The 15,389-nt window shown below is 38.0% G+C and overlaps 1 protein-coding gene across 1 annotated transcript in view; it reads right to left on the reverse strand.

Annotated features, from left to right (window-relative positions):
* Window positions 1-15,389, reverse strand: part of si:dkey-151g10.3 (serine/threonine-protein kinase WNK3) — a 321,517-nt gene that overhangs the window by 205,658 nt on the left and 100,470 nt on the right. Inside the window, exons 7-10 of the mRNA XM_039776345.1 lie at window positions 9,247-9,466; window positions 6,083-6,410; window positions 4,301-4,464; window positions 3,239-3,358 (exon numbers count right to left, since the gene is read on the reverse strand). Of these exons, the coding sequence (XP_039632279.1) occupies window positions 3,239-3,358; window positions 4,301-4,464; window positions 6,083-6,410; window positions 9,247-9,466 (832 nt within the window). The remainder of the gene's footprint in view (window positions 1-3,238; window positions 3,359-4,300; window positions 4,465-6,082; window positions 6,411-9,246; window positions 9,467-15,389) is intronic.

Genomic DNA, 15,389 nt, shown 5'->3' on the forward strand with positions numbered 1-15,389 from the left:
CAAAATTCTATCTCCCACAGACTGGCCGTGTGCAGAGGTGGGTAGTAACGAGTTACATTTACTTGAGTAACTTTTTAAAAAAATTTTGTACTTCTAAGAGTAGTTTTACTGCACCATACTTTTTACTTGAGTACATTTGTGAAGAAGAAACGCTACTCTTACTCCACTACATTGGGCAACACTCAACTCATTACCTTTTTCCATTTACACATTACACTATATTTTTCCCAGAGAGAAGTCGCCAGTGGATCTACTACATGACTGTTTCACCAATCAGACTTAATAATCACAGGACTCAGTTTCACCAATCAGACGTAGCCATGCAGTCACATGACTACACACAAATTCCTGTGTCTGCAGCCTGTGAGAGACTTTTTAATCATGCGGGGCTTCTGTTTACTGTTAAACGGTCACAGCTTCACTGCAAGAACCTTGAGAGCCAACTCCTGCTGAAGCTTAACCATCACTTCACTGAGTGAAGAACAAGCATGTTTTAACCAAACATGCACAGTCATAGTAAAGTGAGACTTCTTGTATGTGCACAAGCTGCTTTGTTCTAATGTTATTTTCTATCTGCTGTACTATTTGGAGGGCAAGTGTGTGACGATGCCGGTCCCCTACAGACTCCCTCTTCCCACATGGGAGTCTGCTGAACCCACACCGTCAATAGCTATGGCCGAGATGAGCTGACATATGAGGATAATTCACTGATGAGGCCAGAGGATGGTGGAAAAAGTGCTCAAGTGCTTTTATTAAAAACTAGTCAAAACAAAAGTAAAATCAACAGAAGTGTCAGTGGTGCAGTGTTCTAAAAAAACAGTACATATATAAATCTATAAAAATCATTGTGAAAAGGATATAGAAAAAAAATCAATAAATAAATGTTAAAAATCCGAGGTTAAAAGGCAGACTAACTCTTCCTGATCTCAGCCTACCTCCTTCTCAGTCTCCCCGGTTCACCCATTATTCGCGTAGCCGGCGTAGACTCAGCAGCCACAAGCTCCTTTTGGCCGACCTCCATCTTGGCTGACTCCAGGCATCACAGATAGACCGTTCGAGGTCAGCTCTCCTCCCTTCTTCCTTCGCGCTCACATTGTTGCACCTCAGAGGCCTAGGGAGGGCACCTACCTTGCTCGCCACACTCCACCCGAATGCTCAGTGGGGCGAACTAGCCCATAGACTGCCACAGCTAATGCTCTTTCATGGGGCCCTAGCTTGCCCTGCTTCCTCCCCCCAGATGGCCAGATCGTCGTTCCAAAGCCTGCTTTTCATGTCTTTTAACCTCTTTTGTCCTTTTCTTTGTTTCCCCCTTCTTTTTTTGTGCTGACCCGTACATATACACTCCTGTCTCCGTGGGCCTTAATCACACGCCGCAGGAAGCCAATGAATCAATTGAGAACGATGGCACCTGCAGGTGCGATTCGCTCCAACTACCTTATTAACTCCCCACAGTCATGCAATTGCGCCCATGGAGAGTGACACGGCTTTATGGATTTGAAACTGCCCTTTTTTTTTTTTTGAAGCCACAGACCTGTTACACCACAAAGTGAATATACAGTATTATACTGTCAGTGTATAGTATATCTTGTCACTGTAATTAGTTTGCACTGTTCAAACATACATGTTACCTACTGTAGGTACTGGCTTCAAAAGCTTTGTTGTGAAAAACTGAGATTTGGAACTTTGTGTTATTTGTGCATCTTTATTTTGTAAAGATGTTATTTATTTTTCACATTTTTTTATTTTATTTGGAAATAGCAGAATTTGCGCATTATTGTTAAAAATATTGTTATTTTTGTATGTCTTATTACAACATTTCTAAAAAATAAATCATTTATTATGTTCAAACAGTTACTCAGTACTTGAGTAGTCTTTTCACCAAATACTTTTTTACTCTTACTTGAGTAATTTTTTGGATGACTACTTTTTACTTTAAAGTAACGCCACTCTTACTTGAGTACAATTTTTAGCTACTCTGCCCACCTCTGGCTGTGTGCCCATGCGGCACACAGATTACAATCAATCAATCAATTACAGATACTCCTGATCTCAATTAATTGTGTATAAAATCACACCTGCCAACAGAATCAATTTCTTCCATTCCAACCTCTCCACTACCATGAACACCACCAAACAGCTGTCAAAGGACGTCAGGCACAAGATTGCAGACCTGCACAAGGCAGGAATGCGCTACCACCAGGAAGTCTTGCATTATACTTTAATGTTTACGAATGACAATACTAGTTTATACAAATGATAATTGGGTAACTTTTTGATGGGTGTATCAGTGTTATAAAGCTCCTGGTTCTAATGTGGCACTGTGACATAGTTTTTGACAGACAATGTGGAGCAGTGCTTAACATTTTGGACTTTGCTATCTGAAGTTGTCTGTTCAAATCCTGCTACTGACACTGTGTGACCATGAGCAGATCACTTCACCTGCCTGTGCTTCAATTGCAGGTTTCATCTCCAATATTTTAAGTCACATTGAATAAAAGCATCAGCCAAATAAATAACTATTAGTATTAACACATTTTATATGCTATTACAAAAAATGCTCAATATTGTTCACTTTATAATAAAGGAAGTAAAGTGGTTGAATGGGATGTTCGTTTTTGTTCAGGTACCAAAAGATATCAAGTATCATAAAAATTCCTTTGTATTGGAATCAAATACTAAAATTTTGGTATAACAACATCCCTAGTTGTATATATAAAAATAATTCTCTGTAAGAAGGCATGTCTTTAATTTTAATCTCCAAACCTCCACAAGAGTCAATTTTAAATTGCTGGGATATCATGCATTCCAAGTGATAGTGTAGGAGCAAATATTTTAATAAGGCATGTTTCTAAAAATGCTAAATTAAGAGTGAATAGTTACTCATCTTCTAATATGCTGATCTGATGCTACTGTTTTCACCTTGTCTGAACTGTCAAGGTGTGCCTGGAGAAAACTTGTAAATAGGGCCAGAGTTACAAGTGAAATAAATGAGCTCTACTTAATTCCAGAAAAATAACATTTCTTCAAAGGCTTAAAATGTTTAAAGGAGTTGTCACCAGGTTAGAGCCTCAGGAGATGTGACCAAATCTTAGCTGATTAAGAAACTGAAGCAGAAATACATACAAAATGTATACTGCATTCTTACAAGTGGACAAATACACAACATGATCAGTATGAAGTTGAATAAAGGTAAAACTGTGACTTTATTTTAAGCAACCTTTATGAAAAAACAATGTACCTGTTGCATGTGAATGGTTTGTGCTTGTAGTCCAGGTGATTGAGAAGTAAATCCAGATGTTTGTAATTCCTGATATGGCTGACTCTGAAGTGACTGTATAGGGTATCCTGACCCCGAAGCCTGCATTGAAAAAAATATAAAATCAGTTCACTAAAACACGTTTGCTTTTCAATTACCTTCTAAGTTGTTGTAACGTTATCTTGACTGTTAAAATCAACTGATGGCATTTTGGTATTAAGGTGCAATAAAAATGTGTTATACATAAAAACCAGGGCAATTTTCTTTATAGTTTCAAGCAAATTGATGCTATAAAATTTGTTTTGTTTGATAAAAAGTACTCATCAGGTTATTTGGTATCCAAAAAATTTCCCCAAGATTAAAAAATCAATAAAAAAAATGTTTTGCAGTATTTACACAACAAAATAAAAAATTATATTATATATTTATTTATTTTTTTAAAATCTGATAACTATTCAATATACAAGAAGAAAGTGGAAGAAAACACTGCCCACATTACATAAAAATCAATGGTGGCTTTCTCCCTCTGTTTACTGAAATAATGACGTTTTCTGATTAATAAGAAACGTAGGGGACATCAATGCCTTCCTTGGCTTAAACCTGCTCAAAGTTTTGTCATAGTGTCCCAGAACCATTTGGCTGTTTCTGTTAAATCTTTGCCGCAGTGTTTCATTATAGTTCAATAACACAACTTCAAACTTTAGGAGAACCTCCATACATACAGGCTACTAGTATACTGCACTGAAGATTGTACTTTTGAAAAATTATTTAAAAAAAATAAATAAAATTGACACGCAACAATAGAAGAGATATTCAGGTAACAAAAATAAATATACATTAGTTAAGGAAGGTTAGGATTTTCTCTTTAATGGACCTTTTTATTAAAATAAAAAAGTTAAAATAAAATATATGTTAATACTATTAATTGTTGCATTAAATATGTCAAAGTTATCAGCTATTTTTGCAAGACAGATGAATTTATTGGAAGCCACTGACATAATTCAATTAAAATCATGTTTAGCTTAAAAAAAAGTAGGCACTAACCGGTGCTGATATCTGCGGATAACCAATTGGCTGTTTGTGAAACTGTAGCTGTAGTCCAACATCTGACTGTGCTATACAGGCAGTTTGATTATGTCCACTCATAATCTTTTCTGAACAGGTGATGTAATCTGCATGGACTACATTGCCTTCTGTAACAAATTCTCCTATGAAAGAATACCATAGTAAAAGGTCAACATGTGTAGTACATTCAGATATTCAAATACGCACAAAACAGATGTGTACCACTTTGCAGTAGTTATATTTTAAAATTAAAGCCAAATGCCTTTGTTGCACTGCCTTTGAAATTATTAATCAAACATTACAAATGGCCATAAATTGGGGGTTAGATTCAATTTCTAAATGAAATAAATTGGAAAAACCTACTTTTGAAGGCTCCAGCTGGTAAACCAATTTAGTTAAACATTTTAGTTAATTAAAGGCATCACAAAATGATTAACAGATTTAATTATTCAATGAGATATGAGTTTTTTGGATGATTAACTGCAAAACTACATTTGTTGGGGACTTGGTTCCAAATGCTACAGCTCCAATAACTACAAAAAAATACAATATCAAATCTAACTCTTAGCATCATGTATTTTGGTATCTGGAGACAGTGTCCACCAGCATATTACCATGGACTAAATTGTTATATTAAAAAGCAGTTAACAGTGCACTCTATGATCGGCTTTTATCCTTTTGAAAGTTACCTTCTGACTCTTGCCTACTGAAGCTGCACTTGATACTGGATGAAGTCTTTTAGGAAAATGGATGGATGGCTAAACTTCAACATAATGTTTCAATGCAATATGTCAATGAGAGAGAGAGAGAGAGAGAGAGAGAGAGAGAGAGAGAGAGAGAGAGGCACACCAGAGAGAGAGAGAGGAGAGAGAGAGAGAGAGAGAGAGAGAGAGGCACACACGCGCAAGAGAGAGAGGCACACACGCGCGAGAGAGAAAGAGAGTTATTCTTGAAATGCGATTTGAAATATGTTCAGTCATCTTTGCAAAATGAAGCTTATGCTAATGTTATATACATTGTAAACAATTTTTCTTGTTCAATGCGAGATTTCAGTCTTAAAAGATTGCCTCTTTCCTGTAAATTACTAGCTTGTGAAAGAGACTTGGCTTTGAAAGTGATTGTGCAGGACTTGAATGTGTACCTTGTGGTTGAAAAATCAAACATACTATCATACTGTAGATCACATTGTAGTATGTCATACCATTTGAGACTGTAATATGTATGTCACTTCTTTGACCAAGAGTGACATGAATCAGATTTTGAGATAAGGCATGACCCCTTCCCTTTTTTCACATCTTGCTGTAGTGCAGTATTTGTGCTAATTTTTTCATGTTTTTTTCTCCCATCAAGCAACACTCCCTTTTCATCTCTGGAGATCCTTTTAAGTTCTGTCAGGTTAGAGACAATTGGTGGACAACTATTTTCAGGTCTCTCCAGAGATGGATGTTTTGTGCTTATGGTCATTATCCCATTGGAAGGTGAACCTCAGTTCTGTCTGAGTTTGAAAGTGCTGCATTCAGTTTTCCCTCAACCCTAACCAGTCTCCTGGTTCTGGCCACTTGAAAACAACCCCATAATGTAATGCTGCTGTTTGGTCCTTCACCTCTTTTACCATGACCCACCCCCAGATTGCTCAGTTTGTTCAAGTGGCCAATTCTAGGAAGAGACATGTTTGTTCCAAAACTATACCTGTATTTTCTCTACTTTAGCAATGTTTGCAAATACAGCTTTGACCACTTTCTACAGAAAAGCTTTGAATACCTGTAAAGGTAGTGCTTTGTACTTTTTGCTGTAGCTGTTGTAGACGGACATGTTGATCAACCTCAGTTAGTTCTTCTGGTTCAGGCAATCCTACTTGAGTCACAACACTAAGACCTGGGGTCTGACCAATGGAAGAGACAAAACCACTGATTTGTGAAGATGTGGATGGACCACCACCTCCTGTTAGCACTGTCTGGGAATCACGTCGTTCTTCATACCCACGCATAAGCTGCTTCCATTCTCTTGATTTCTTAATTAGAGTCACACGGTCCTTTATTGACTTTGCAACTAACTTAGAGTCACTTTCTGTAAATAATTTAGACTTTACCTAAGAAGAAAATACAAAAAATTATTTAAGTAAAACACATAGTAACAGCACACAAGATAATGCTTGGGTTATACTTACTCACTTTAGTGGCATAGCAAGGAAATGGATATATATATAACCCAAGTTTTAAAAGTAAAGAAAAATTTGAAGTGACTATCTAAAGAACAGCAGCCAACATGTTTAAATTAGATCCTAAACAATAGTTTTGTTACAAAAACTCCAGGCAGTTCTATACCAGAACTTGTCTCAGTATTTCTCAAAATTTCTTCAATACACTGAAAAAAGTATACTGTGGCATAAAGTACTTTGTAATGATACAATCTGTGAATGGTACTGTTTAAAATAAAACTAATCTCTCCATTCTTAAAAAAAAATCTTGGCCGGGAGACGAGACATCACACGAGACAAGGCAGTGAGACAGAAGGACAGGTGCTGTACAGGCTTTTAAATTATCTACGTACAGAGCAACAAGCAGAACACGCACCATGGCAGAAACAGCACAAAGCCAGTAGCGGGTCCGTTTGCTTCTCCTTAGCATGTGTTCAGCTCCCCCCCCCCCTTCACAACCCCAGCGGGAGAAACGCGAAGTGGCAGGAGCGTAGCGCACCTCTGGGAAAAAGGGGACGGGGGGGGGTTGGGGTTGAGCGAAGCAATCAAAACCAGATCTTGGAGAGACACTTTGACTAAACATTACAACCTTAGGAAGCAAAACTCACGAGACGGTGACTTTTGCACATCACGCCCTACTTACAAATAAAAAAAAAGTTCACAGACATCTAACTTAGCAGCTGCTGGAATGCTTTTTGCAGACACTTCAGGTGCTCCCAGCTCTTAAAACAACAAGCAGAACACGCAGCTCGCCAGCAGCAGCTACAGCAAGCCAGCAGATGATCCAAGCGCATTCAGCAGCAGCAAGACAGCAGTTAAATCGATCGCATCTCTTTAGTGTGCATTTAGCCGCCCTCCCATCACAACGCGAACAGCGTTATAAATCCCGCGAGAAAGAGATTTAACCACAACCCAGGCAGGAAATAAGGACAAATATTGTTTTAACAAAAGTTTTAAAGTAAAAATGAAAATAATGCCTCTGTAACAATTCCCATGAAAATAACAATCTCTTTAAATTGTTTATCCGGTAAACCAAACCTGGGGGTGGGCGAGCGAAGCAAGCAGATGGCAGAGCCCCCTAGTTACTAAAAAGGAAGAGAAACATCTGACTTGGTCAAATATAAATAGAGCAGTCACAGTCAGAGTGAGGCATTATAAAGACATCTTGCCGTAAGTATAAAGAAGCCCCAGTAGCGTTTCTTGACACAGATCTACTGAATAACTCATTGGCTGCAAGTAGAGGGGATATTTACCATTGTTCTTAATGGCAATCAGTTCTGTCATGATTGTTTCCTCCACTATTGTTTCCAATAGGATGAGAATGTGTCCCCTAACTGGGTTTACCTTCTTAAGCAGCTTTTTGTTTCAATGGGCCTTTTGAAATTATGTTATTGGCCCAGCACAAATCAGCGCAAAAAAAAAAAATCAGTTGTCCATACAAGATGCAGAATATGCAAAAAATTTCACTACCTACATTGAAGAAATGCAGTCTCCTAAAGAAAAAAAGTCTGCTCTTCCCTTTATTTTATAGCTTGTACAATATAAATAGAAAAAATATGGGTGTAGAGAATAACTGAGAAAGCTACAGGTCAAAATGATGTAATACATGAATTAAATACTGTGCAGGGTTATTGCCTTGGCATAGTATTCTCTACAGTTATTAAACAAGAAAGGTAAACTTACTGTTATGTGTACAAGAATTTGCTCCACATTGAGCATTTTGAGGAAAAACTGAACTGAAGATGCAAAGAATGCTTAAGACATATTAACCTGGTTGAGACAGAACAAGAATGAGTGAGAAATAAAACCAGCCCCATGCAGGCCTTTATTCTCAAGCCTTTATATAGAAAGTATTAAGTTAGTTTCCTCCTTTTGGCTATATGTCAGCCAGCTCTCAGCTCCCAGGAAATTTCTACCTCTTCTTATGTCTCTTACATTGAACATGAAGTACATTGCCTGCTTCTGCACAAGTATTTGAACTGTTATGATCGTAGTGTGTCTCTCAAATTGCTCACCCAAAAATGTAGTAAACTCTTTGATAGTGAATTACAAAGCTATATATTCCAACACTTCAGCCTTGCTCTTCATTGCTTTCTCCATATCTGTTTGATTCCACCAAATGTTTTAGGGGTAAAAGTAGTTAAGATGCAGAACTATGTGCTTTGTCTACGGAATCCTGCACACTGTTACTGGTAGGATAAGAAGCAGCCATAAGGATCTAAAGAGAAGCTAGAAAAACATCCCCCCCCCTTATACAAAATAAACAGAGCATCACAAATATGTAGTACAAGCCTCTTCAAATATACTTCTTTTACATTTTCCTGCCTCTTGAATATTTAAGTAGAGATATACAGCTGGCTAATTTGCATTATGGGATATACAACCGAGTAATTTTCACTAATGATGTTCTTGTCTTTCAATTCTTAACATTAAGGCCAGAGGCAAATAACATAGAATCAGCAGGAGCAAAGGTGTTCCTGGCTGCATGAAAAGTACGCCATTTTTCTATGCTAAATGTGACAAGAGAGACCAAGATGCTCCAGGCAGCTACAAAACATTTTTCCCCAAGGACAACTTGGTGGAACAATGATGAAACCTATTGATGCAAGGGTATAATTTCTATATTCTAAAAGGCGAAAGACAAAGCTAAGCTAAATATAGCAAGAATCAACAGATTCAAGGCCACATAAACATCCATGAAAAGCTTACTAAAGGAAGATAAACGTACCATCTCCTGGGCAACTTCTTCGGCTATATCATTTTCTAGGTCATAGCTGAATTCAATTGCTTCATTGTCTTTGTGTTTTCCTTTTAACTTCTTTGGGTCTTCCACCCAAATACGAAGAGCAAGTGATTCTTTCACACCATCATCATCTTCTGCAAGTTCAACTCGCACACCTGTATCCTCTGCAAAGAATGCATGTGTCAAAAGATCCTTTATAGAAAGCCTGGTGGGGGGAAAAAAGAGAAACAAGTTAAGAGCCAAAACTAAAATTGCATTTTGTTGAAAATTATTCTTCTTTTAAGTGCCTTTTTTGAAAGAATATTCAAAAAGAGGTCTGTCAGGGTGAATTAAATTATTATATGCAAATATTTGCTATATTGTGTGGGGGAGGACATACTGTAATCTTCAGAACTCAAAGCCTGAAAACCAGCAACGTAGTATTATCATAGTGGTCATTATTAGAATAGTGGTTCCTCTGGTTCAATTGTTTGTTTGTATCAAAACTACCCAATATAGAGAGAGCTATAATTTTCTCTTATATATCATATATCGGCTGTTACTGTTATCAAAAGACATTTTGCAAAGAAATTTTCCATTTTGTTGATGACTCAAGATTCTGCACTGTCACACAAGAATTCTGATTTGCGAGAAGAAACAGAAGAAAGTGACATTGAGAGTACTGCTGAATTATCCCCAAGTGTAAAGATTTGAGGTCTCATCATTAATCTAATGTGCTGTTTTCAGGTGTTCCCACATTATGGGTTGTACTCTGCTTCTTAGCAGAAGCTGCCAGATTTAAATTCAAAATCTTTTGATATTTCATGGAGTCCATGATCTCTTGTACCCTAACAAAATTCCCCAGGCCCATGGAGGAAAAAATGCCCCACTACATTACAGAACATACACTGTACTTGACAGAGGGAATCAGGTTCTTTACATTATAGTTATTCTTCTTTTTAAAACCACATTCACCTTGAGTGGGTGTTTCCAAAAAGTTCAGTTTTTATTTTGTCTGACCATAGAACACAGTTCTAATAAAAGTTCCAGTAGCATTTAACAAACTCCAGGTACTTATGTTTATGGTTAAATGAGCGGAAAGTCTTTTTTTTGGCAAAAAAATAATCTGTTGGCATTGAGGTGGTGTCTGATGGTAGTTTTGGAGACTTGGTGACCCCAAGATGTTAGTTTTTCTGTATTTCTCCAAAAGTGTTCTTTGTGGATTTTTGTCCTTCTCTTACCAAGCTACCTACTGCGTGTGGGGGCAAAATAAACTTGGGTCGTCTTCAGGCTTGACTGTAACCACTCTAGTTGAATTGAACATTGTAATTTTGGTATGTAGTTGCTGCAGTCCTAAATTAGTGTGTTAGTTTTTCATAAGACAAAGAAATCTTATGAATTAGCTGCCTAGCAGAGTAGTTGGAGTCCTGACTAGGCCTCATTTATGAATAACTGCATTCATCAGAGCATCTGGCAGACTCCAGACTGGGAGTCTTCCTCGCACAAATTAAATGATAAAGAGCAGAAGCCTGAATATGTGCATTGGCTCCACTGATCATTGGGAAGACTTTCTCCTTGCAGGTGTTCTGAAGCAACTCAAGGTTCTGCATCAGCTCAATATGAGTTTTGACATCCATTTGCTTCATCTCTTTGCAGATGTCCTCACTGAACAAACAACAGACATTTTCAAAGCATTCACACTAAACCACTGTATAATAGACTCTTTTTCAAAAAATGTGTTCCACTGTGTCATCTTGTGACTAGATTCGTATGAGAAGTACAAGATTTTGATCCTGTGGTCACATTGGACCTCCAAAAACAAAGGCACCAACTGTGCCTATTTATTTCTTGAAGACATCTTTATCATCAACACATTACAGAGGAATACTGCAGATAAACCATTGTGTAACACCAATCATAAGATTAGAGAATCCTAGCACATCATTCTACCACTTCCCTCAAGGGTAATCAAAGAAGTATTCAAGTTTTCATTACATATATTTCTCGAGCATATCACTACCATTGGCAGAAGCTCTTGGTAGGAATGGACTTGGTCCTTTTCTCAATATTAGGAGGCAAAGAAGAACGCTGATATGATAATGTTCCATGTTTGTCAACCTCTTCTGTTACCACCTATAGATACTCTGAGGTCTGTGGTGCTTGCAAAGTGCAACTGTCAAGTTTTGCTGTGTGGCAATGCTGAGAAATGAAGGTTCCCTAGCTTCTCCTGTCCTTGTCTTGTATTTAGAAGAAAGCACAATACTGTAAGTAAATGAAAGGAGTCTCATCTTTTAAGCAACACAGGGCCAAAAGAAAGCTATAAATAGCACCAGAAGTGGGATTGCAAGAGTCAAGTCAAATGTGGTGTAGCTCTTCAATGTGTAGCATGAGATATGCATCAAATGTGGACATATTATTCAGTTACCTGAAGACTACAGGAACACATACTCTTATTGGGCTTGAGTACCATCATAATTAGCTGTATAATTCTGTCTTTCTCGTTACAACCAGCTGAAGCATTTAACAGTTTTATTTCTTTAAAAAATAGTCACCTTATGACTCTTTGGGATTTTACAGGGATTTATTTTCATTGCTAAGCCCGGTTCATTATTTATCTTAATGTATGGCTGGAGTTGTCTTACCAGAAAGAATACAGAATGTGTTTGTGTTCATATGTTATCTGATGGGGTTTGCATTACATTTTGCCTGTCTTGTCAATGTTTAATTGGTCAATGTGTAACAGCTTTATGTATTCCTTTCTGTTGGTAAATTTCACTTTGTTATTTACAAGGCTTGTACTTCTTTCTATAAGAGAAGGTTGTTTTTCACTGTGTCAAACATTTATAGGGATCTCTTGCAAAAAGGACAAGTACAATACCTCAGTTTTTGAGCTCATGCAATATGTTGCTTTGAAGTGATTCTCATGCTTGCTATGCAAGTGTTCTTTTCTGAGAGGAAACAATTTAGACAATTTATAGCTTATGATGCCGTTTTCTAACTTATACTTCCTTGAAAGGTGTCTTCCCAATTCAATTCAAATACATCCAGCAACCCACAGGATTTTCTTGCCAAAAAGCAAAAGAAGTAAAATTATATGAACTGTTCAAAAAAGATTAAAGTAACACTTTGAAAACACATCAGATCTCAATGGGAAAAAGAAATCCTCCTGGATATCTATACTGATATAGACTGGGTAATGTGTTAGGAACGAAAGAATGCCACATCGTTTGATGGAAATGAAAATGATCAACCTACAGAGCCCTGAATTCAAAGATGCCCCAAAAATCAGAGTGAAAAAATTATGTGGCAGGCTAGTCCATTTTGCCAAAATTTAATTGCAGCAACTCAAAATTGTACGCAGCACTTTGTATGGCCCCTGTGTTCTTGTATACATGCCTGACAACATCGGTGCATGCTTCTAATGAGATGACAGATGGTGTTGTGGGGGATCTCCTCCCAGATCTGGACCAGGGCATCACTGAGCTCCTGGACAGTCTGAGGTGCAACTTGGTGGCATTGGATGGACCAAAACATAATGTCCCAGAGGTGTTCCATTGGATTTAGGTCAGGAAAGTGAGGTGGCCAGTCAATGATATCAATTCCTTCATCCTCCAGGAACTGCCTGCATACTCTCACCACATGAGGCCAGGAATTGTCGTGCACCAGGAGCCACTGTACCAGCATAGGGTCTGACAATGGGTCCAAGGATTTCATCCTGATACCTAATGGCAGCCAAGGTGCCTTTGTCAAGCCTGTTGCGGTCTGTGTGACCCTCCATGGATATGCCTCCCCAGACAATCATTAACCCACCACCAAACTGCTCATGCTGAATGATGTTACAGGCAGCATAATGTTCTCCATGGCTTCTCCAGACCCTTTCACTTCTGTCACGTGCTCAGGGTGAACCTGCTTTCATCTGTAAAAAGCACAGGGCACCAGTGGTGCATCTGCCAATTCTGGTATTCTATGGCGAATGCCAATCGAGCTGCATGCTACTGGGCAGTGAGCTCAGGGCCCATTAGAGGACATGGGTCACACTCATGAAGTCTTTCTGGTTGTTTGGTCAGAGACATTCACACCAGTGGCCTGCTGGAGGTCATTTTGTAGGGCTCTGGCAGTGCTCATCCTGTTCCTCCTTGCCCAAAGGAGCAGATACTGGTCCTGCTGATGGGTCATGGACCTTCTATGGCCCTCTCCAGCTCTCCTAGAGTAACTGCTTGTCTCCTAGAATCTCCTCCATGCCCTTGAGACTGTGCAGGGAGAAACAGCAAACCTTCTGGCAATGACACGTATTGATGTGCCATCCTGGAGAGTTTGGACTACCTGTGCAACCTCTGTAGGGTCCAGGTATCGCCTCATGCTACCAGTAGTGACACTGACTGTAGCCAAATGCAAAACTAGTGAAGAAACAGTCAGAAAAGATGAGGAGGGAAAAATGTCAGTGGCCTCCACCTGTTAAACCATTCCTGTTTTGGGGATCATCTCATTGTTGCCCCTCTAGTGCATCTGTTGTTAATTTCATTAACACCACAGCAGCTGAAACTGATTAACAACCCCCTCTGCTACTTAACTGACCAGATTAATATCCCATAAGTTTCATTGACTTTATGCTATACTCTGGTTAAAAGTGTTCCTTTAATTCTTTTGAGCAGTATATATATATATATATATATATATATATATATATATATATATATATATATATATATATATTTTATATATATATGCTTTTTAAAAACCACACTTAAATTAAAAGTGTACTAAAAAGTAAAAATAAGTCTCTCATACATCACTTGTAAAATAAAAGCGTGGCTTTTGCTAAGATTTAATTGATCTATATATATATATATATATATCTATATATATATATCTATATATATATATCTATATATATATATATATATATATATCTATATATATATATCTATATATATATATACATATATGAATAATTTTCAACTTTTTAGTCTTGGGTTTTAGTATAATTTTGTAATCAATATTTTAACACTTCCTTTAATACAGGGAGTGCAGAATTATTAGGCAAGTTGTATTTTTGAGGATTAATTTTAATATGGAACAAACACAGTGCTATCAGTCAATCCAAAATGTTAATAAACCTGAAACCTGAATGTTTCACAACGGAAATGTGAGTGTGAACATCATCAGGGGAATACATATGTGTGCACAATTATTAGGCAACTATTAGTGTGCAGATTTATTATGCAACTAAAGGAAAAATGAAAATTTTTCCATCTCACTTGTTTATTTTCATCTGTTATAGTGAGAATAATAAACAAACACCTCAAAATTTACAAATAAACATCTCTGACATTTCAAAAAAAATCAATCAATCAATCAATGACCAATATAGCCACCCTTCTTTCCAATAACAGTCATAAGCCTTTCCATTCATGGAGTCTGTCAGTTTCTTGATCTGTTGACGATCAGCTTTTGTGGAGCAGTGACTACAGCCTCCCAGACACTCTTCAGAGAGGTGTATTGTTTTTCTCCCCGTAGATCTAGCGTTTAAGAAGTGCCCACAAGTTCTCGATAGGGTTTAGGTCAGATGAGGAAGGGGCCATGTCATTATTCCTTCATCTTTAAGGCCTTTACTGGCTGGCCACGCAGTGGAGAACTTCGATGCAAGTGATGGAGCATTGGCCTGCATAAAAATCATGGTCTTTTTCCTGTATCACTGTTGGAAGAAAGTGTCTTCGAAAAACTGGCAGTATGTTTGGGAGTTCATTTTGAGTTCATCTTCAATGCAAAAAGGTCCAACTAGCTCATCTTTAAAAATACCAGCTCATACCAGTACCCCACCTCCACGTTGGAGTGGAGCTCTGTGCCATTACTGATCCACAGGTCCATCCATCTGGTCCATCAAGAGTCACTCTCATCTCATCGGTCCATAAAACCTTTGAAAAAAATCTGTCTTCAGATATTTCTTGGCCCAGTTTTGACGTTTCAACTTATGTTTCTTGTTCAGTGGTGGTTGGGTTTCAGCCCTCCTTACCTTGGCCATGTCTTTGAGCACTGAACTCCTTGTACTTCTGGGCACTCCAGGTAGGTTGCAGCTCTGGAATATGAAAGTACTGGAGGATAATGGGTTCCTGGTAGCTTCACGTTTGATTCTTCTCAAATCTTTGGCA

The sequence above is a fragment of the Polypterus senegalus genome, chromosome 13, assembly GCF_016835505.1.
Source record: "Polypterus senegalus isolate Bchr_013 chromosome 13, ASM1683550v1, whole genome shotgun sequence".
NCBI classification, from domain to species: domain Eukaryota; kingdom Metazoa; phylum Chordata; class Cladistia; order Polypteriformes; family Polypteridae; genus Polypterus; species Polypterus senegalus.